General features: G+C 43.3%; 1 protein-coding gene across 3 annotated transcripts in view; it reads left to right on the top strand.

Annotated features, from left to right (window-relative positions):
• Positions 1–22,661, top strand: part of FNDC3B (fibronectin type III domain containing 3B) — a 617,129-nt gene that overhangs the window by 463,292 nt on the left and 131,176 nt on the right. For all 3 annotated transcript variants that reach the window (XM_063916263.1, XM_063916264.1, XM_063916265.1), the window contains exons 17-20: positions 1,171–1,289; positions 3,236–3,341; positions 4,380–4,552; positions 6,912–7,025. In XM_063916263.1, the coding sequence (XP_063772333.1) occupies positions 1,171–1,289; positions 3,236–3,341; positions 4,380–4,552; positions 6,912–7,025 (512 nt within the window). The remainder of the gene's footprint in view (positions 1–1,170; positions 1,290–3,235; positions 3,342–4,379; positions 4,553–6,911; positions 7,026–22,661) is intronic.

Raw genomic sequence — 22,661 nt, forward strand, 5'->3', positions numbered from 1 at the left:
GTTAGTGAGCGCTGCACAAACAGATGAGCCACAGTAGAGACAGGATGGCATACGGCGGTTTATTCACTTCCTACCAATTACTCTGTGAAGATTGCTTGTGTACCGCTAATGAATTCCAAGAAACAGGTCTTCTGAACTTAGTGTGTTCTCTACTGAGGTTTGACTTCAGGGAAAATAACATTAAATGTAAAGTCGATAGATTCACAAGGTGCACATTATCAGCCGCTCATTGATACTTTGTGGTTACTACCAAATATCATCTTATCAAGAGCTGTCACCTTATGCTTTGCTCTTTTACCTATACAGTATTGCACTGCAGTACAAATGCATAATGCTGTAAATAAATGAAGGCTGATAGATAATTGCTATTCACTACAGTAGCATGCAATATAAACAAGTGCTCTTCATACCCACTATCACAGCAGCTAGGTTTCTTTATAAATGGTCAATATCTTTGTCAATTTGTTCTGCAGGTAAAAATGTGAAATTCATGTATTAAACTGCAACAGGGTCCTGTTGGTATTAATCTGACAGTCGGTGGCTCAAATCCACTTTCATACTGAAACTGGACAGAGCCTTTTGCATGAATACAAGCACTATTTTTCTAATGTAATTGTTACCATGACCATCACACTGGGTAGCTGCCCAGGGGCACACAATTCTAGGGGCATTCGCGCAGGGGTTAGCTGGGCTAGGGGGCTACAGTATCTGGAGCTTCTTGGGAGGCAGGTAGAGAATACTACCCACCAATCACAGTGCATCATTCTCTACCTGCCTCCTAGTCTACATACAGACAGTAAATGGCTGTCAGCATGCTGATTGGTGTATGGATGAGGTCCACCAATCAGAGTGCTGACAGCCATTCACTGTGTGGAAACATGCGAAGAGACCGTACAGGACTGCAGGTGGGGTAAATTATGATTTTCTTTTTAATTATTCCAGTGAATGGGTGTGTAGGGGCCCCAGTGCATTGCTTTGCCCATAGCCTACGATGCTGTTAAGATGGTACTGGCGGTTACACTATCACCTGTTTGAAGTAGGCTTAATCCTTTATTTGCATGTATGGGTTGCCTTTATTTTTCTTGTTGTTGCTTTCCCTCTCTATTCAGTGCTACTGTAAAATCCTGAATATTTACCCTTACATTATGATAATGATTTTTCTTTTTACAGCAACTCAATGGAAGGTAGCATATAGTGGATCAGCTACAGATTATACCTGTAATGACTTGAAACCAGGCACTTTATACAAGCTCCGTGTGTGCTCCATCAGCACTGGGGGACACAGTCAGGTATGTGGAGCTTCTAGTTTGTTTACCACATCTAACCCAATGAGCACAATGGGATTTTTTTCTGAATATTTAAATCTAACTTTAAAATAAGTTCAAAATAAACTGTTTTGCAGGAAAGGTTTTTAAAAACAAGCAGCACTGCAGTTATGCCTGAGGTAAACATTAGTTACTGACCAAGTGATCTAGTGATCATGTCTCATTTTGGTGTAAGTAAAATAAAAAGGCAGAAAAGTTATATAAAATGAACACAGTGGTGGGATATGTACTAACCTGCAGTTTAATATAAACCACAGAATTTATGTGGTTTGGTTTGTGGTTTGTAAACTGTGAAATGTAATAAAGGACCCAACGCTCTGCAAAGTGCATGTTTTAAAACCATTTGTCTCCACTCTGAAATAAATTCCATGAAAAACTAGGTACAAGTGGAAATCACAGACCTCCATGTCCCAATTCCTGCCAGCTGCTGTGAGCATAGGATTCTCTCACAGTGGCTCAGGTAAATCTGCATTAAAGGGGACATTTACTAAGCAGTGATAAGAGCGGAGAAGTGAGTCAGTGGAGAAGTTGCCCCATCAACCAATCAGCAGCGCTGTATAATTTTATAGTATGCAAATTATACATGTTACTTCAGTGCTGATTGGTTGCCATGGGCAACTTCTCCACTGACTCACTTCTCCGCTCTTATCAGTGCTTAGTAAATGTTCCCCATAATACGCTATTGTACAGATATGTATGCGCAGATGTCTGTGTGCAGGTCCAGACGCATCTACTAACTCTAGATAGGGAGTGAAGGGACGAGTAAGTGTATGCAGAGTACGGTAAGGTTGGTACACATAATTGATGATCGTCATCAACATAGATCTTTGCAGTGTAAAAAAGAAATAAATATATATATATATATATATATATATATATACATCCAGTGAATACCGGCACTCACAAACCTAAAGACAGCTTCCTTCGGTGCATGTCCATATCAAAAGTAGATTTCCAGCAATGACAGCACTCAGAGATTATTACAGCAATAAAAGTGTATTAAAGTAGTTAATTACTTTAATACACTTTTATTGCTGTAATAATCTCTGAGTGCTGTCATTGCTGGAAATCTATATATATATATATATATATATATATATATATATACACTACTCCAAATCAGCTGACACTCAGTGCTTATAAACAGCTTGTCCCGGTGCCCAGTGCAAATTAGCATACACTCCTCCAAAACGGCACGGCACTCACAGGGACTCCTCTCAAAAACGTGTTTAATAGCGGTGTAGTATCGACATGTTCCGAGGCTTCCACCTCTTCCTCAGGGCACACCAGAAGTATAGTATATATATATATATATATAAACACATAGGGAGGAATTAACTTATTCGCGGTAATTTACCATGGGTTAATTGATCCCCCAGGGCTATTCAATTAGTTTTCAAAGACAGAACACAGGCTGCAATTAACAGAGATTTATTTTCAGGTCTGAACAGAGATAATAGTAACAACCAACTATTCCAATTTTAAAAATACTTAATTTTTTTTTATTTGGTATTGTTTTATATCAGCGTATTTGAGATACTTAAACTGTTGGATGAAACCAAGAAAGTGAAATTTCCTCTTTTATAAGTGTAACTTTACACTCTGTGCATCTAGGAGTAATTACTAATATAATGATAATTAGTTTAAGGGGAAGTGATTACATTTTGGAGAGAGATAAAGTGGAGTATTTTCCCATAGCAACCAATCAGCCTGTTAAATGACAACTAGAAGCTATTTGGTTGGCACATTATCTGTTTCCAAGATTTGATAAATCTATAGAACCAAGACATTTCTCCAGGTAAATGATTGCCGCTTTAAAAATAGGCAGCTCGCACCCTATTACATTTGCCCCTCTGTTTCTATGATTATATGGTTGAATGAGTAATTGTCTATTTATATATTTTCCTCAGTGTTCTGAGAGTCAGCCTATTCGCACATTATGTGTAGCACCAGGTCCTTGTCCAGCACCGAGAGTGGTAGGCAAACCAAAGCACAAAGAAGTATATTTACAATGGGGTAAGTAACCACTTTGCTGTAGTTTAAAGTATTGATCGCTGTTCATATGTACATATGTATTAAACATAAAATCATTATTTGCTGTGATTGTATCCTCTCTGTGTTTTACTTGTTGTTGTTTTTTGTTTTGTTTTTAGTGAACAGAAATGAATACAAAATATACAGTCTGTCTATCACCTGCACACAAGTCAGACATCTCCAGTGACACTAGTAGTATCAATTTGTATCTCATGCCTCAGCGATGACACTAGTTACCAGGGGTGTATCTACCCATTGGCCAGGATGGCACTCACAGGGGCGCCAGGCGAAGGGGGGCGCTTGCCGGCAGTGCCACCCGTGGCCAAGAGGTAGTTTCACTTTGTACAGGCAGAACCAGTCAACCCCTTCCCATGCACCTTTAGTGACGCCTGGCAACGACTAAAGCAGGCAGCAGCCACTGTTATTCGCGTTGGTGTCCGGTGGCTCCGCACAGCACTACAATAAAGAAATTGCATAAACTATAGTTCCCAGCAGCCCTTGCTGATGTGAGCTCTGGCAGCAAGGGCTGCTGGGAGCCATAGTTTATGCAAAGTTTCTTTATTGTAGTGCTGTGCTGAGCCGCCGGACACCAACGCAAATAACAGTGTCTGCCCCTGCTGGAAGTCTTTGCAAGATCTAGATCTGGGTGAACAGGATGCACCAGCGCCAGTGTTGGTAAAAACCATTTGTTATATTAGAGGGAAGCACACAATGAGACAAATTATCCCAGTTCTAAAGACCAGCCACCTCCTAGAATTTATTTTATGTGCCTAAAATAAGACTTCACTTCTAGGGGTCTGAGATGGGTTGGCATTATCCAGGTTTAATATTAGGTAATTAAGCAGCTCTTAGGCTTGACCTAAATCCCAGGATATACTCCCATAAGCCTTGCTGCCTTAGTAAACCATATAACATGCTAGAACTGTCCTGTGTCCTTGTTTTAGAAGGCATTACTATGATATGACTTGCTTCCAACAGCCATTTTTCAGTTTGATTACATTGCTCTGATTTTCTCCTCAGATGCCCCTGTGACGGAATCTGGGTGCCAGGTATCTGAGTACAGCTTAGAGCTCGGTGTACCTGGAGGACATATCACTGAGGTCTATCATGGTTGTGACTTGGAGTGTACAGTCAGTGATCTGCTTCCTGGAAGCACTTATCAATTCAGAGTACGAGCTCTGAATGACGGAGGAGTGAGTCGCTCTATTCATTGCTTCATGAAAATTCATGTGTCACTCACAGTTTCTGGTATAAGCCTTCAATGCCATCATTAGACGTGCTTGTTTCTTTGTTCACTGTGACTGTGTATCCGGTTTTACTATACCCATCAAATGTTTCCATAACCACTTTAAGTGCTTACTATTCTTATAGTTCATATTACCTTCTATTTAAATGCTAATTGTTTTATTTACTCAAATATATTATCTCCAGAGCAAGGATGAGGAAACAAACATGCACACATTGAAACATATTGGATTGTTATGCTATTAGAATGACAGCCAAAACATTTTTTTTCACATTTATGTTGAAATTTGAAAGAGACAAATTAAAATTGGAATAACCCAGCGCCTAGACTTACTATTGAGCTCAGATTCTAACCGGTAGCCGTCACGCTGCAGCTACAGGAAAAGGGGGGTCTGCCAGCCTCTCATAAAACAGAGGGGATGGGGGAGGGGAGGGGGGAGGGAATGAGGCGCTAGTAGGAAGCATGAACAAGATATAGGCTGATGCCAGATAAAATATAGGCAGATATCCTTAGGAACACACGTAATCAATATATACTGTAACAGAAATAAAAACATAAGTGACTGATAAAAAAACAACAACAGATCAATGACCAATCACTGTATCATATAAAACAACATACAGGGTGGTTTATAAGACATATAAATCACCATAGATACTGTAATATTTGTAGGCTTGCACCTCGTTTTGAATGACGTAATAAATGTCCGTAAGAACTTTCCTTATTATAGCTGCTGGAATGTCAGTAGAGGTCTTAGAATTAGTGTCAGTGCGGTATATTTACTAAAGTCGATTTGGGTGGATTCTAATACATTTTTGGTCGATTTTTTTTATCAATTTTGTGTTTCAGAGTCTAAATCACACATTTACTAACAGATGATTTTTGACATTGTCTAAAAAATAAATCAAAAATCATGTTAGTAAATGTGGGATTTAGACCCTGAAACACAAAAGTGATCAAAAACTGGCCAAACAGCGACCAAAAATTGATTAAAGTCGTCCCAAATTGACTTTTAGTAAATATGCCCCACTGAGTATATTGGAATTGCAAAGTACCACTTGTGATGCAGCACACAGTGACCATCCACAGTATTAGTGACACACATGTTCAGTATAGTCTGGTTAGTGCAGAACTAGTGGGGTACTAGAATAGGCATATATATATATATATATATATATATTAAACAATCAATCATACATGCTCTGCATTCACCTAATTACACTCCAAAGTGTATTTCATTTAAATTTAGGGAATATTGGTTTCAAAGTATGTTAATCATTTGCTATGCTGGCCAACTACATCAAAGTGTGCCCTTCTGGCCGGTCCCTGTACTCACTCAGCGTCATTTGCCACCAGGTATCAAACAGATTTGAACACAGTCTGTTTTTTATGGGGTTAGGTCTGCTTGCCTATTGGCTTAAAGAGACAGAACCTCACCCAAACATATCAATGAATGAGTACTCGGGGAATTAGCTGACAGGAATTGTTTTACATATGGAAAAAAGGAGTGCACGAGAAAGTGTTACCACACAATTGTATATAAACAATTGGCTTTAATCCACGGCAATATATATATATATATATATATATATATATATACATACATACAACACATGTCCAACATTTCCTGATGGCACCGGAGCAATCTTATCATAGCTGAGGGTGAGTGCCGATTCAAGTTTCATATATATATATATATATATATGTGTTAATGTTTGTAACAATGGCAGCAGCTTGGTGTAATCTGGTGACGTTTTACTGGATTTGACAATCAGTTGAGCAGATAATTAAACATTCCCAGCTATTTGGTTGAGTAAAAGTAATTGTTCTGACGTCCCATGCAAGGTGGTCTGTGCATTGCATTTCACAATAGTGGTTCAGCTGTAGTTCCTCTGTGAGCTAATAGAGTTTTGCGGAGTTCAGTACACTGTAGTGCAATTCCTACATGCTTATTACATTCCAATCTGTGTGCATGTGTGTGTGTATATATATATATATATATATATATATATGTATATATATATGTGTGTGTGTATGTGTGTGTGTATATATATATATATATATATATATATATCTGTGTCACTATATAACAATAACTAACTGCTATTAAAGTACACAGCACAGGATTTTTTTAAACTAGTAAAAAGAAAAAATGTAATAAAAATAAAGCTTATGTTTTCATTTTGGACACTTCTTGTTTGGTGTACTCATAACATTTCTCTCTGGAGTGTATTGTAGGCCAAGCATATATTGTAATGTATATTAAATCAAAGTATATACTGTGACAGAGACTTTCTGTATTTTAGTATGGGCCTTACTCGGATGCCTCAGATATCACGACAGCAGCAGGACCACCCGCACAGTGCAGGCCTCCAGTGCTGACATTCCTCTCTGACACATGTGTACATATAAGCTGGGAGGTAAGTTGAGCGTCTGCCTTCATAGTAAGATTGGGATACTTAGTGATGTCTTTACTGCATTACAATACACATTTACTGGTAAGCTCCCATTCAAGAACAATAATCGGGAATCACCTGACAACACTTCGTTGGAAGAGAGTGTTAAGACTGCTTAAAATATCTGTGTAAATAAAATATACTGGCAGTAAGCACTGGATAACTGGGCACTGTAATCAATGTTACAATGATGCAATGTCAGGTTAATTTTTTGTAAACTGATTTGGAATCACAGAACTTTATTTATGAAGGGCACTGGATGGGAATTTCAAATTGCTTGGGTTTTGCATAGATGCACCTTCTATATGGTAACCTCCCAATGCAGTGCACAGTGTGTTCTTACTTCTCAGTCCTTGTATATGTTGTCAGTTTTGAACAAGGACCCTGATTCAGATATGGTCTCAATGCCGACGCAGCAAGTGTAGCAGTCTAAACCTTAGCGCCCGACAGGGATGTGAGCTGCCTTGTTCAAATAGGCCTGCGAGCTGTAGACGGTGGGGCGCAGCTCAGAGTGACAGGAGCCTTTCACACATCCTTTTAGACACGGTAGCGCCATCTTCTTCACAATCCCCACATTTCTTTAGATAACAATTGGACTTATAGGGATAAGTCCATTAGTGAAGTTACGAGGCTACCACCTAGTACAGTGAAGCGCCAAGTAAACTCCAAAAAAATTCATTTACAGTGACTGTGCGCCTGCTCTTCCGGGTCCAGCTCTGTTGCAGGATTCCTGTGCCCTGCACCGGCCTCTTCTGGTGGGGTGTGAGAGCCACATGGTTCCTGCTGTGCAGTGTCCGGATCTGGATACTGGGGAGTGCATGACAAATGAGTCTCTCCCCAGGGTAAGGGTAGCTTGGTGATGGGATATAGGGCTTTGGGAAGGGGTGGGGGAGCTGGGAATGCAGCATGGAGTCATTAGGGAGAGACAGACTGTGGTATATGTGTATAAATAAATAAGTAAATATATATATATATATATATATATATATATAAAACAGTTTCTTATATAGCACAGCAAATTCTGTTGCAATTATATATATATATAGATATATATATATATATATATATATAAAATCTAAGGGGGCACCAAGAGTTATCACTCTACGGGGCCCCAAAATGTCTGTTGCTGGACCTGGCCTGCGAGCCATTAATGTTTGGGCATGCTGGCACTTATTTTTCCACAAGCGCCAGCAAGCCGACTGTAAAGAACAATATTACTTTCTATTTTTTACACATTATCCCTGCACCTACCGCCTATGTTCTAAAGTGTTCTAATATTGGGTTTGTGGTCAGTTTTCCATCAGTTTTGCTTTAAGTGAATATATGGTTTTGGTAAATTTACCCCCCACACTCTTATTTTGTTTACTTGTCATTACAGCCGGGAAAGATATTACTTTAAATATACAGCTGCAAGCAGAAGCTGTAGCTAGACATTTTTTATTTATTTAATTTTTTATTGGTATTTGTCAACGGTTACACAAACATAGGATGGGGAATAGGGTACAGAAAGAGAAAAAAAATGGGGGTGGGAAAAAGGGAAGGGTAACGCAGCAGGTACATTCAATGCATCGAAAAGAGAATAAACCGTACAGTATGACAGTATTGAAGAAAACACAGTATTCTTTGATTAGAAAGAAGATATGATTCAGCCTGTGGGGGGTCTTTAAGAATTGTTAAGGAAGTATATCATAACAGCCAACAAATTTACATTAACATTAAGCCCCCGGTAGCTAATATTTAGAGGGATTGTTGTACTTTGTAATTGCTCCAAGCAGACCATTTTGCTAGGGGGGAAGCCGTTGCCACGGAACTGATGTAAGGGGTACCTGCCGTTTCAAATTCAAAGTGAGATTGCACAGCGATTTCAACCTCGGTAAATGCAGGAATTATAGGCGCACGCCAGTTTCGTGCTAGCAGAAGCTTTGCAGAGGCTAATATAGGACCCATTACATATCTGTCCGAGGGAGAAATAATTTCCGGTAGCAAGTGTAGTAATGCTAATTTTGGGTTAGGAGGTAGGGGAAATTCCAGTACCGTTGAAATGAGCCAGAAAACTTGTTTATTAATGCATCACTTCATAGTACAATATTAGTCATGTAATAAGTAAAGTATCAAGATACATATAATAAGCATGACATGGTGAGTATAATAACAATTGTGTCATTTATAGGTGACATCGTATATAACAAGAATACTCGCAAATTAACAATGTCATATACATCCTATCAGTTTTTCCCTATGTATCTTTTAAGTAAAACACATTACAATTTACATAACGGGAAACCTGCTAGTCCAGTTGTTTCGGAAACATGAGGAGGCTGGGGCCCCACAACACCATAAACATTCAAGTTTCCAATACTATGGGAGGGTCTCCTAGTGCCATTCTTGTCTCATACCACTCTGTGTTTTTTAATGAATTTTTAATTCTATTTTGAAAATCCACAGGTAGAGTTGCAATGTAGCTCTCCCTGGTTCCATAAATATTTAATCAGAGGGCAAGACCAAAATATATGATAGCGGGTACCCACCCTTCCACAATTACGCCAACAATCATTAGATGTAGTGGGCTACATGCAGTGAAGGAGAGCAGGTGTTAAATACTGTCTATGCAGAATTTAATAAAATTGTTCTATATGGGACATGCATTTAGACAGAGTGAAACAAGTATGGAATACTGACCGCCATTCGTCCTCTGATATGGTACAGGCGAGGTCAATTTCCCATTTGCAAAGAGAGGAGAATTCTGTAGTTGTTTTAGATGTAATCAAAAGAGAGTACCATCTAGATGTAGCACGTCTACTTTTTGCTTTAGCAATCAGGTCAAATACATATCTAGGGATAGAGGACAATTTATGAGAGGGTGGTGACACACTCCTTAACCAGTGTCTTAACTGGAGATATTTATAGAAATCTCTCTGTGAAATGGAGAACTTAAATTGAATTTAAGAATATGACAACAGGGTACCCAAATCCGTTATATCCTGCAACTTCACGATGCCCTGGGACAGGGGTGTCTTAAGCGAGGAGGGGGCCCGTGTGCAGACTCCAGATGGGCCCCCTCCACTCCACGGCGCCGTAGGCTCCGACATTGTGCCAGAGCCTACTGCGCAGGTCTCCGGAAACATGGCGTCCACCATGTTCCGGAGACAAAATTCAAACTGCATGCGCGGCGCCCATTTTGGATTGGATTTTTTTTGTGCAACGGATGCGACTGCAGCGCCCGAGGTGAGTACTAAAATATGGGTGCGGTGTGAGCCCCCCTGGACCCAGGGGCCCGTGTGCACCGCACACTTTGCACCCATGATAGAAACGCCAATGCCCTGGGATAATCAAGAATCAAAGATTAAATCTGGAATCAAGCACGCCAAATCTTTTAGTGAGAGCTCCACAGAAGGGAGGGAGAACTCCTCGGTTTTGTGCACCAGGACTGACCAAGCCTTATGGGATGCCTGCATTGTAATAGATAGGGCCTCCACGTGTTTTCCCTCCGTAAAAGGTAACCATAGAATATCTAATAGGGGAAAGGGGAGATAAGTCCACGCTCAAGTTGAACCCATGCTTTAGGGTTATCTGTCTCCATCCAAGCCCCTAGGGAGGAAAGAATACAGGCCACCTGATATAAATGTAGATCTGGAAAGGTCTAGCCCCCTTGCAATTTGGGAAGATCTAATGTACGACGGGCTAGTCTTGGTTTCTTCCCCTTCCAAACATATCTCCCCAGCACCTTATAAAATTTAGCAAGTAGAGAGTTAGGTAATAAAATAGGAATGGCTCTAAATAAATATAACAATTTGGGGCATAGAACCATTTTCAGGGCTGCTATGCGGCCTAACCATAAGACATTTTGCATCATCCAATCATCCGTCAAACAAAAAAACTTTAATAAGGGGGGATAATTGCAGTAGATTAAATCCGAAACTTTCAGGGAGAGTTGGATTCCCAGATATTTAAGGCTTCTATCTGGCCAGGCATAATTATAACCAGATTTCAGTGAGTCAAGTAAACTGGAAGGGAAATTGATGAGGAGAGCTTCCGTCTTAGAGCAGTACAACTTGTAAAATGATACGGAAGAGTATTCTAACAAATCATGTAGTTTCTGGAAGGAAGAAACAGGATTCGTGAGAGTCAGCAGCACATCATCTGTGAAGAGGCAGATTTTGTAAGGATGTTCAAATAGAATTGGGCCTGTTATCTCAGAATTGATTCTAATGCATTCAGCGAGAGGTTCTATCGCAAGGGGCGAAAACCAAGGGGGACAGAGGGCAACCCTGACGAGTACCATTTGAGATTGAGAAAGGAGCAGAGAGCATGCCATTTATATATACTGAAGCCGATGGGTTAGAATATAAGGCAGCGATTGAAGATAGGGCTCTGCCAATTATTCCAAATGTTATTAATACTGCCTGTAGGTAACCCCAGTGTAGCCTATCAAATGCCCTCTCTGCATCCAACGAAAGCAGCAGTAGAGGTTTAGTCGATGCAGAGAAGGCATCTAGGATATCAATCACCCTTCTGGTGTTATCCGGGGCCTGACGGCCTTGAACAAACCCCACCAGGTCCTGATGAATTTGTAGCTAGACATTTTGATACCCTGGTGCCCTGGCAAGAAAAAGCATTGGTGCCCCCCACCCATATTTTTCAAAAAGGGACTATGGCAAGCCCTGGCACCCAACGAAAGCAATTGCTAATATATATATATATGATTCTAGAGACAGACAATGAAGGAAAAGGCGCTCATAGTGCAGACTGTTTATTTTAAATAAGTTTAAATCAGCAATATAAGCAGAGCAATCATTTAAAAACTCGTACCATAAAACTCACAGGGGTATATTTACTAACATTCGTAATTCTCCCGATTTGGTGGGAGAATAATCACGAATGACATCGAAAGTGTAAAACTGCAACTTTTTGAATTTGTTACGACTAATTTACTAAGCTGCCGTATTCTGCATTTTCGGGTTTTCCGATGTCGATGTCATTCGTTTTTTTAGGCAGTGTTTTACGTGAGTGACTTGTAAAACACTGCCGACTTTAATACAATGAATCTCGGCCGGATCTGAGAGATCCGTGCTGGGCTTCATTGTGCACTTTGTTTTAAAAAAAAATAAAGTTTAAATGTTTAAAAAAAATTGCGTGGGGTCCCCCCTCCTAAGGCAAACCAGCCTCGGGCTCTTTGAGCCGATCCTGGTTGCAGAAATATGGGAAAAAAATGGACAGGGGTTCCCCCATATTTAAGCAACCAGCATCGGGCTCTGCGCCTGGTCCTGGTTCCAAAAATACGGGGGACAAAAAGCGTAGGGGTCCCCCGTATTTTTAAAACCAGCACCGGGCTCCACTAGCTGGACAGATAATGCCACAGCCGGGGGTCACTTTTATACCGTGCCCTGCGGCCGTGGCATCAAATATCCAACTAGTCACCCCTGGCCGGGGTACCCTGGGGGAGGCTATATATATATATATATATATATACACACACATACTAGAGAACCTATAACATTTTTATATAGGAATCAAAAAACCCTTCATCATAACACTTGCCCGGTCAGATATATATCTACATACTACAGTACATATCTGTGACTGCAACTTAATATCGTTAGATGGTATTCGGTTACTAAAGGGCATGCATGTTTATTTACCTATTTTTTACCTATGAGGGAATCAACTAGGCCTTTTTTCTTCAAGCTGAAGTCTAAATTAGACAAGTAAGAAGAAAAGGGGTCAGAGAAAATTACCCTAATGATATACACATATATAAAGAATATATACATCTACTGTCTCGTCTTTTCTGTTTCTAACAAAATAAAGTAACATCTTCACTGAGAGATTCCTCCAGCACTGTTTAAAACTGCATGCTATGCTGAAATGACAGTTCAATGAGCCTGATGAGCAACATGCATGCCCTTAAGTAGCCGAATACCATCTAACGATATTAAGTTGCAGCCACAGATATGTACTGTAGTATGTAGATATATATCTGACCGGGCATCCCGATGCAAGTGTTATGATGAAGGGTTTTTTGATTCCTATATATAAATGTTATAGGTTCTCTTGTGTGTGTGTGTGTGTGTGTGTGTGTGTGTGTGTGTGTGTGTGTGTGTGCGTGTGTGTATGCATGTATATGTATGTATATATATATATATATATACGTGTCTCTTATCACATATTCTGTCAATACATGATGCAAACTGTTTCTTTGTTCTTTTAATAATATTTCTCTATCGTCCTAGTGGATGCTGGGGTTCCTGAAAGGACCATGGGGAATAGCGGCTCCGCAGGAGACAGGGCACAAAAAGTAAAGCTTTAGGATCAGGTGGTGTGCACTGGCTCCTCCCCCTATGACCCTCCTCCAAGCCTCAGTTAGATTTTTGTGCCCGGCCGAGAAGGGTGCAATCTAGGTGGCTCTCCTAAAGAGCTGCTTAGAAAAGTTTAGCTTAGGTTTTTTATTTTACAGTGAGTCCTGCTGGCAACAGGATCACTGCAACGAGGGACTTAGGGGAGAAGAAGTGAACTCACCTGCGTGCAGGATGGATTGGCTTCTTTGGCTACTGGACATTAGCTCCAGAGGGACGATCACAGGTACAGCCTGGATGGTCACCGGAGCCTCGCCGCCGGCCCCCTTGCAGATGCTGAAAAGAGAAGAAGGTCCAGAATCGGCGGCAGAAGACTCCTCAGTCTTCTTAAGGTAGCGCACAGCACTGCAGCTGTGCGCCATTGCTCTCAGCACACTTCACACGGCAGTCACTGAGGGTGCAGGGCGCTGGGAGGGGGGCGCCCTGGGAGGCAATGTAAACCTATTTTTTGGCAAAAAATACCTCACATATAGCCTCCGGGGGCTATATGGAGATATTTAACCCCTGCCAGAATCCGTTGAAGAGCGGGAGACGAGCCCGCCGAAAAAGGGGCGGGGCCTATCTCCTCAGCACACAGCGCCATTTTCCCTCACAGAAAGGCTGGAGGGAAGGCTCCCAGGCTCTCCCCTGCACTGCACTACAGAAACAGGGTTAAAACAGAGAGGGGGGGCACTAATTTGGCGTTAGAAATATATAAAAAGATGCTATAAGGGAAAACACTTATATAAGGTTGTCCCTATATAATTATAGCGTTTTTTGGTGTGTGCTGGCAAACTCTCCCTCTGTCTCTCCAAAGGGCTAGTGGGTCCTGTCCTCTATCAGAGCATTCCCTGTGTGTGTGCTGTGTGTCGGTACGTGTGTGTCGACATGTATGAGGACGATGTTGGTGAGGAGGTGGAGCAATTGCCTGTAATGGTGATGTCACTCTCTAGGGAGTCGACACCGGAATGGATGGCTTATTTAGGGAATTACGTGATAATGTCAACACGCTGCAAGGTCGGTTGACGACATGAGACGGCCGACAAACAATTAGTACCGGTCCAGACGTCTCAAAAACACCGTCAGGGGTTTTAAAACGCCCGTTTACCTTAGTCGGTCGACACAGACACGGACACTGAATCCAGTGTCGACGGTGAATAAACAAACGTATTCCTTATTAGGGCCACACGTTAAGGGCAATGAAGGAGGTGTTACATATTTCTGATACTACAAGTACCACAAAAGAGGGTATTATGTGGGATGTGAAAAAACTACCTGTAGTTTTTCCTGAATCAGATAAATTAAATGAAGTGTGTGATGATGCGTGGGTTCCCCCCGATAGAAAATTATTGGCGGTATACCCTTTCCCGCCAGAAGTTAGGGCGCGTTGGGAAACACCCCTTAGGGTGGATAAGGCGCTCACACGCTTATCAAAACAAGTGGCGGTACCGTCTATAGATAGGGCCGTCCTCAAGGAGCCAGCTGACAGGAGGCTGGAAAATATCATATAAAAGTATATACACACATACTGGTGTTATACTGCGACCAGCGATCGCCTCAGCCTGGATGTGCAGAGCTGGGGTGGCTTGGTCGGATTCCCTGACTAAAAATATTGATACCCTTGACAGGGACAGTATTTTATTGACTATAGAGCATTTAAAGGATGCATTTCTATATATGCGAGATGCACAGAGGGATATTTGCACTCTGGCATCATGAGTAAGTGCGATGTCCATATCTGCCAGAAGATGTTTATGGACACGACAGTGGTCAGGTGATGCAGATTCCAAACGGCACAAAGGTGTATTGCCGTATAAAGGAAGAGGAGTTATTTGGGGTCGGTCCATCGGACCTGGTGGCCACGGCAACTGCTGGAAAATCCACCGTTTTTACCCTAAGTCACATCTCTGCAGAAAAAGACACCGTCTTTTCAGCCTCAGTCCTTTCGTCCCTATAAGAGTCATATTTGCCCAGGGATAGAGGAAAGGGAAGAAGACTGCAGCAGGCAGCCCATTCCCAGGAACAGAAGCCTTCCACCGCTTCTGCCAAGCTCTCAGCATGACGCTGGGACCGTACAGGACCCCTGGATCCTACAAGTAGTATCCCAGGGGTACAGATTGGAATGTCGAAACGTTTCCCCCTCGCAGGCTCCTGAAGTCTGCTTTACCAAGGTATCCCTCCGACAAGGAGGCAGTATGGGAAAAAATTCACAAGCTGTATTCCCAGCAGGTGATAATCAAATTACCCCTCCTACAACAAGGAAAGGGGTATTATTCCACACTATATTGTGGTACTGAAGCCAGAAGGCTAGGTGAGACCTATTCTAAATCTAAAAAAATTTGAACACTTACAAAGGTTCAAATCAAGATGGAGTCACTCAGAGCAGTGATAACGAACAGGAAGAAGGGGACTATATAGTGTCCCGGGACATCAGGGATGCTTACCTCCATGTCCCAAATTTGCCCTTCTCACTAAGGGTACCTCAGGTTCGTGGTATAGAACTGTCACTGTCAGTTTCAGACGCTGCCGTTTGGATTGTCCACGGCACCCCGGGTCTTTACCAAGGTAATGGCCGAAATGATGATTCTTCTTCGAAGAAAAGGCGTCTTAATTACCCCTTACTTGGACGATCTCCTGATAAGGGCAAAGTCCAGGGAACAGTTGGAGGTCGGAGTAGCACTATCTCGGATACTGCTACAACAGCACGGATGGATTCTAAATATTCCAAAATCGCAGCTGATCCTGACGACACGTCTGCTGTGCCTAGGGATGATTCTGGACACAGTCCAGAAAAAGGTGTTTCTCCCGGATGAGAAAGCCAGGGAGTTATCCGAGCTAGTCAAGAACCTCCTAAAACCAGGAAAAGTGTCAGTGCATCATTGCACAAGGGTCCTGGTAAAAATGGTGGCTTCCTACGAAGCAATTCCATTCGGCAGATTTCACGCAAGAACTTTTCAGTGGGATCTGCTGGACAAAAGGTCCGGATCGCATCTTCAGATGCATCAGCGGATAACCCTATATCCAAGGACAAGGGTGTCTCTCCTGTGGTGGTTACAGAGTGCTCATCTTCTAGAGGGCCGCAGATTCGGCATTCAGGATTGGATGCTGGTGACCACGGAGGCCAGCCCGAGAGGCTGGGGAGCAGTCACACAAGGAAAAAATTTCCAGGGAGTGTGATCAAGTCTGGAGACTTTTCTCCACATAAATATACTGGAGCTAAGGGTAAATTTATAATGCTCTAAGCTTAGCAAGACCTCTGCTTCAAGGTCAGCCGGTATTGATCCAGTGGGAAAAACATCACGGCAGTCGCCCACGTAAACAGACAGGGCGGCACAAGAAGCAGGAGGGCAATGGCAAAAACTGCAAGGACTTTTCGCTGGGCGGAAAATCATGTGATAGCACTGTCAGCAGTGTTTCATTCCGGGAGTGGAAACTGGGAAGCAGACTTCCTCAGCAGGCACGACCTCCACCCGGGAGAGTGGAAACTTCATCGGGAAGTTTTTCCACATGATGGTGAACCGTTGGGAAATACCAAAGGTGGACATGATGGCGTCCCGTCTGAACAAAAAACGGGACAGGTATTGCGCCAGGTCAAGAGACCCTCAGGCAATAGCTGTGGACGTTCTGGTAACACCGTGGGTGTACCAGTCGGTGTATGTGTTCCCTCCTCTGCTTCTCATACCTAAGGTACTGAGAATTATAAGACGTAGAGGAGTAAGAACTATACTCATGGCTCCGGATTGGCCAAGAAGGACTTGGTACCCGGAACTTCAAGAGATGCTCACAGAGGACTTATGGCCTCTGCCGCTAAGAAGGGACTTGCTTCAGCAAGTACCATGTCTGTTCCAAGACTTACCGCAGCTGCGTTTGACGGCATGGCGGTGGAACGCCGGATCCTAAGGGAAAAAGGCATTCCGGAAGAGGTCATTCCTACCCTGGTCAAAGCCAGGAAGGAGGTGACCGCACAACATTATCACCACATGTGGCGAAAATATGTTGCGTGGTGTTAGGCCAGGAAGGCCCCACGAAGAAATTTCAACTCGGTCGATTCCTGCATTTCCTGCAAACAGGAGTGTCTATGGGCCTCAAATTGGGGCCCATTAAGGTTCAAATTTCGGCCCTGTCGATTTTCTTCCAGAAAGAATTGGCTTCAGTTCCTGAAGTCCAGAAGTTTGTCAAGGGAGTATTGCATATACAACCCCCTTTTGTGCCTCCAGTGGCACTGTGGGATCTCAACGTAGTTCTGGGATTCCTCAAATCACATTGGTTTAAAGCCAGTCAAATCTGTGGATTTGAAGCATCTCACATGAAAAGTGACCATGCTCTTGGCCCTGGCCTGGGCCAGGCGAGTGTCAAATTGGTGGGGTTTTTCTCAAAAAAGCCCATATCTGTTTGTCCATTCGGACAGGGCAGAGCTGCGGACTCGTCCCCAGTTCTCTCCCTAAGGTGGTGTCAGTGTTTCACCTGAACCAGCTTATTGTGGTGCCTTGCGCCTACTAGGGACTTGGAGGACTCCAAGTTGCTGGATGTTGTCAGGGCCCTGAAAGTATAGGTTCCAGGACGGCTGGAGTCAGGAAAACTGACTTGCTGTTATCCTGTATGCACCCAACAAACTGGGTGCTCTTGCTTCTAAGCAGACTATTGCTAGTTGGATGTGTAATACAATTCAGCTTGCACATTCTGTGGCAGGCCTGCCACAGCCAAAATATGTAAATGCCCATTCCACAAGGAAGGTGGGCTCATCTTGGGCGGCTGCCCGAGGGGTCTCGGCTTTACAACTTTGCCGAGCGGCTATTTAGTCAGGGGCAAACACGTTTGTAAAATCCTACAAATTTGATACCCTGGCTAAGGAGGACCTGGAGTTCTCTCATTCGGTGCTGCAGAGTCATCCGCACTCTCCCGCCCGTTTGGGAGCTTTGGTATAATCCCCATGGTCCTTTCAGGAACCCCAGCATCCACTAGGACGATAGAGAAAATAAGAATTTACTTACCGATAATTCTATTTCTCGGAGTCCGTAGTGGATGCTGGGCGCCCATCCCAAGTGCGGATTATCTGCATTACTTGTACATAGTTACAAAAATCGGGTTATTATTGTTGTGAGCCATCTTTTCAGAGGCTCCGCTGTTATCATACTGTTAACTGGGTTCAGATCACAGGTTGTACAGTGTGATTGGTGTGGCTGGTATGAGTCTTACCCGGGATTCAAAATCCTTCCTTATTGTGTACGCTCGTCCGGGCACAGTATCCTAACTGAGGCTTGGAGGAGGGTCATAGGGGGAGGAGCCAGTGCACACCACCTGATCCTAAAGCTTTACTTTTTGTGCCCTGTCTCCTGCGGAGCCGCTATTCCCCATGGTCCTTTCAGGAACCCCAGCATCCACTACGGACTCCGAGAAATAGAATTATCGGTAAGTAAATTCTTATTTTTTAAGACCCAATGTCTAAAGAACTGAACTCTGTCATCTTTTTTTTTTTTTCGCTATGTATTTCCTGATGTACTGCTATAGGTATTATGTATAGATTTTTAAACGTGTTTTTTATTGTATCTGTTACTATGGGGGTAATTCCAAGTTGATCGCAGCAGGAAATTTTTTAGCAGTTGGGCAAAACCATGTGCACTGCAGGGGGGGGCAGATATAACATTTGCAGAGAGAGTTAGATTTGGGTGGGTTATTTTGTTTCTGTGCAGGGTAAATACTGGCTGCTTTATTTTTACACTGCAATTTAGTTTGCAGATTGAACTCACCACACCCAAATCTATCTCTCTCTGCACATGTTATATCTGCCCCCCTGCAGTGCACATGGTTTTGCCCAACTGCTAAAAAATTTCCTGCTGCGATCAACTTGAAATTACCCCCTATGTGCACTCTTAACCTGCTGCTAAATGCACCTGTGGAAATGGCTGCTCATAATGTGAGCAGTATAAGCTGTCCCATTGTCTAAAACGATGTGGGCAGATGCAAAAAATAGATTTGGGGTTATTTAAACCAAGTAGAGCGTCGGACAGGCCAGCCTCGTGACGAAGTTTGACACAAAACGCGACGCTAAGGTATCCATCTGTGCAGCAGCTCTGATCGTCTGTGTCGGTGAAGGTGTCCCAACGAGTCATGGTTTAGACGAAACCGGTGGCGCGGTGTGAGGTCCCAGGCGGGGGGCGAGTGGGCTTGCAGTACATGCCGGTGGATTTTCATTGAACCATGTGGTAAACAGTCCACACTGTGGGGTAAATTTACTAAGGTCCCGATTTTGACCGAGATGCCGTTTTTTCATCAAAGTGTCATCTCGGTAATTTACTAAGCAATAATCACGGCAGTGTTGAGGGCATTCGTAATTTTTTGGAAGTCCAACAAAAAAATTACGAATGAATACACCATCGGTCAAAACGCGGCTGTTTAACTATGAATCTCGGTAATTTACTAAGAAGTGCAAAGCAAAAAAAAACAAACACTGCCGTGAAAAATTACAACTCGTAAAAAAGTGCAAAAAAAAAACAGACCTGCTTTTTTAATCCGTGATTGTATAGGCATGCAGGGATCCATGAGATCCGTGCATGTATATCAGTGGGAAGGGGTGGGAAAGTGGTTATTTTCTTTAAAAAAATTGCGTGGGGTCCCCCCTCCTAAGCATAACCAGCCTCGGGCTCTTTGAGCCGATCCTGGTTGCAGAAATATGGGGGGAAAATTGACAGGGGTTCCCCCATATTTAAGCAACCAGCATCGGGCTCTGCGCCTGGTCCTGGTTCCAAAAATACGGGGGACAAAAAGAGTAGAGGTCCCCCGTATTTTTAAAACCAGCACCGGGCTCCACTAGCTGGACAGATAATGCCACAGCCGGGGGTCACTTTTATATAGTGCCCTGCGGCCGTGGCATCAAAAATCCAACTAGTCACCCCTGGCCGGGGTACCCTGGGGGAGTGGGGACCCCTTCAATCAAGGGGTCCCCCCCCCCAGCCACCCAAGGGCCAGGGGTGAAGCCCGAGGCTGTCCCCCCCATCCAATTGGCTGCGGATGGGGGGCTGATAGCCTTTTGTGAAAATGAAAAGATATTGTTTTTAGTAGCAGTACTACAAGGCCCAGCAAGCCTCCCCCGCATGCTGGTACTTGGAGAACCACAAGTACCAGCATGCGGCGGAAAAACGGGCCCGCTGGTACCTGTAGTACTACTACTAAAAAAATACCCAAAAAAAGACACGACACACACACCTTGAAAGTAAAGTTTTATTACATGCATCCACACAAACATACATACATACTTACCTTATGTTCACACGAGGGTCTGTCCTCTTCTCCAGTAGAATCCATGGGGTACCTGTTGAATAAATTCTACTCACCAGATCCAGGGTCCCAGGCGAGTGAGGTCACTTTCGGTCAACCGCAGGGCAGAAAGTTCCCACCATTGGTTACAATGGAGCGCATAGGCGCTACATTGTAACACTGCCGTGTCAGACAGTACAGGAGCACACAGACGATCAGGAGGGTGCTACAACGTAGCGCTCCCTGATTGGCTGAAGAAACCCACTTAGACATCAGTCAGAGTGGGTTTCTGGCATTCGGGGAAAGGGGGCCCATGTGCAAACATGGGTCCCCTTTCAGTGCGTGGCTCGGCTCTCCGTTTTTTTATTTTATTCAAGTACGTGGATTACAAATGGATGCTACGAGGAGCCTGGGACCCTGGATCTGGTGAGTAGAATTTATTCAACAGGTACCCCATGGATTCTACTGGAGAAGAGGACAGACCCTCGTGTGAACATAAGGTAAGTATGTATGTATGTTTGTGTGGATGCATGTAATAAAACTGTACTTTCAAGGTGTGTGTGTTTTGTCTTTTTTTGGGTATTTTTTTAGTAGTAGTACTACAGGTACCAGCGGGCCCGTTTTTCCGCCGCATACTGGTACTTGTGGTTCTCCAAGTACCAGCATGCGGGGGAGGCTTGCTGGGCCTTGTAGTACTGCTACTAAAAACAATATCTTTTCATTTTCACAAAAGGCTATCAGCCCCCCATCCGCAGCCAATTGGATGGGGGGGACAGCCTCGGGCTTCACCCCTGGCCCTTGGGTGGCTGGGGGGGGGGACCCCTTGATTGAAGGGGTCCCCACTCCCCCAGGGTATCCCGGCCAGGGGTGACTAGTTGGATTTTTGATGCCACGGCCGCAGGGCACTATATAAAAGTGACCCCCGGCTGTGGCATTATCTGTCCAGCTAGTGGAGCCCGGTGCTGGTTTTAGAAATACGGGGGACCCCTACTCTTTTTGTCCCCCGTATTTTTGGAACCAGGACCAGGCGCAGAGCCCGATGCTGGTTGCTTAAATATGGGGGAACCCCTGTAATTTTTTTCCCCATATTTCTGCAACCAGGGTCGGCTCAAAGAGCCCGAGGCTGGTTATGCTTAGGAGGGGGGACCCCACGCATTTTTTTTCTCCGTTTTACAGTGTTTATTTTAAAAAAAATGAACCCCAGCACGGATCACACAGATCCGGCCGAGATTCATTGTGATAAAGTCGGCAGTGTTTTGCTAATCACTGCCATAAAAAACGGGGAAAAAACACGAATGACATCGACATCGGAACAAATGAAAAATCCGAATACGACAGCTTAGTAAATTAGGCGTAATAAATTCAAAAAGTTGCAGTTTTACACTTTCGATGTCATTCGTGATTGAACTTTGACCTTTTTCCGAAAATTACGAATGTTAGTAAATTTACCCCTGTGAGTTATATGGTACGAGTTTTTAAATGATTGCTCTGCTTATATTGCTGTTTTAAACTTATTTAAAATAAACAGTCTGCACTATGAGCGCCTTCTCCTTCATTGTCTGTCTCTAGAATCAAAACATTGCTCCAGGAGTCTGGAGTTATTAGTGAAAAGGGCAGCGGTTGCTGAAGTGCACCAGTGCCTAACCCAGAGGTTTTCCTGTGGTTTCTAACTTTCTCCTCTGCTTGAGAGAAAAATTCATCACCAGCGCACCTGTACATCTTTTTTTGTACTGATGTGTGTGTGTATATATATATATATATATATATATATATACATACATACATACATACATACATACATTATATATATATGTAACGGCTATGCTTACAGAACGAATAGTCGCACAATTACAGGCCAGTGCTGATGGGAGAGATGTGTGCTGAGCAATTTTAACACAGACCGCTCAGAACACATCTCTTCCCCCACTCAGCACAGAGCGATGTGTGCTGAGCGAGGGGACGACGACGGGGGGGCACTCACTTCACACAGCGCTGAAGTGAGCGACCCGCTAGA

Source organism: Pseudophryne corroboree, chromosome 4 (genome assembly GCF_028390025.1).
Source record: "Pseudophryne corroboree isolate aPseCor3 chromosome 4, aPseCor3.hap2, whole genome shotgun sequence".
In the NCBI taxonomy this organism is placed as follows: domain Eukaryota; kingdom Metazoa; phylum Chordata; class Amphibia; order Anura; family Myobatrachidae; genus Pseudophryne; species Pseudophryne corroboree.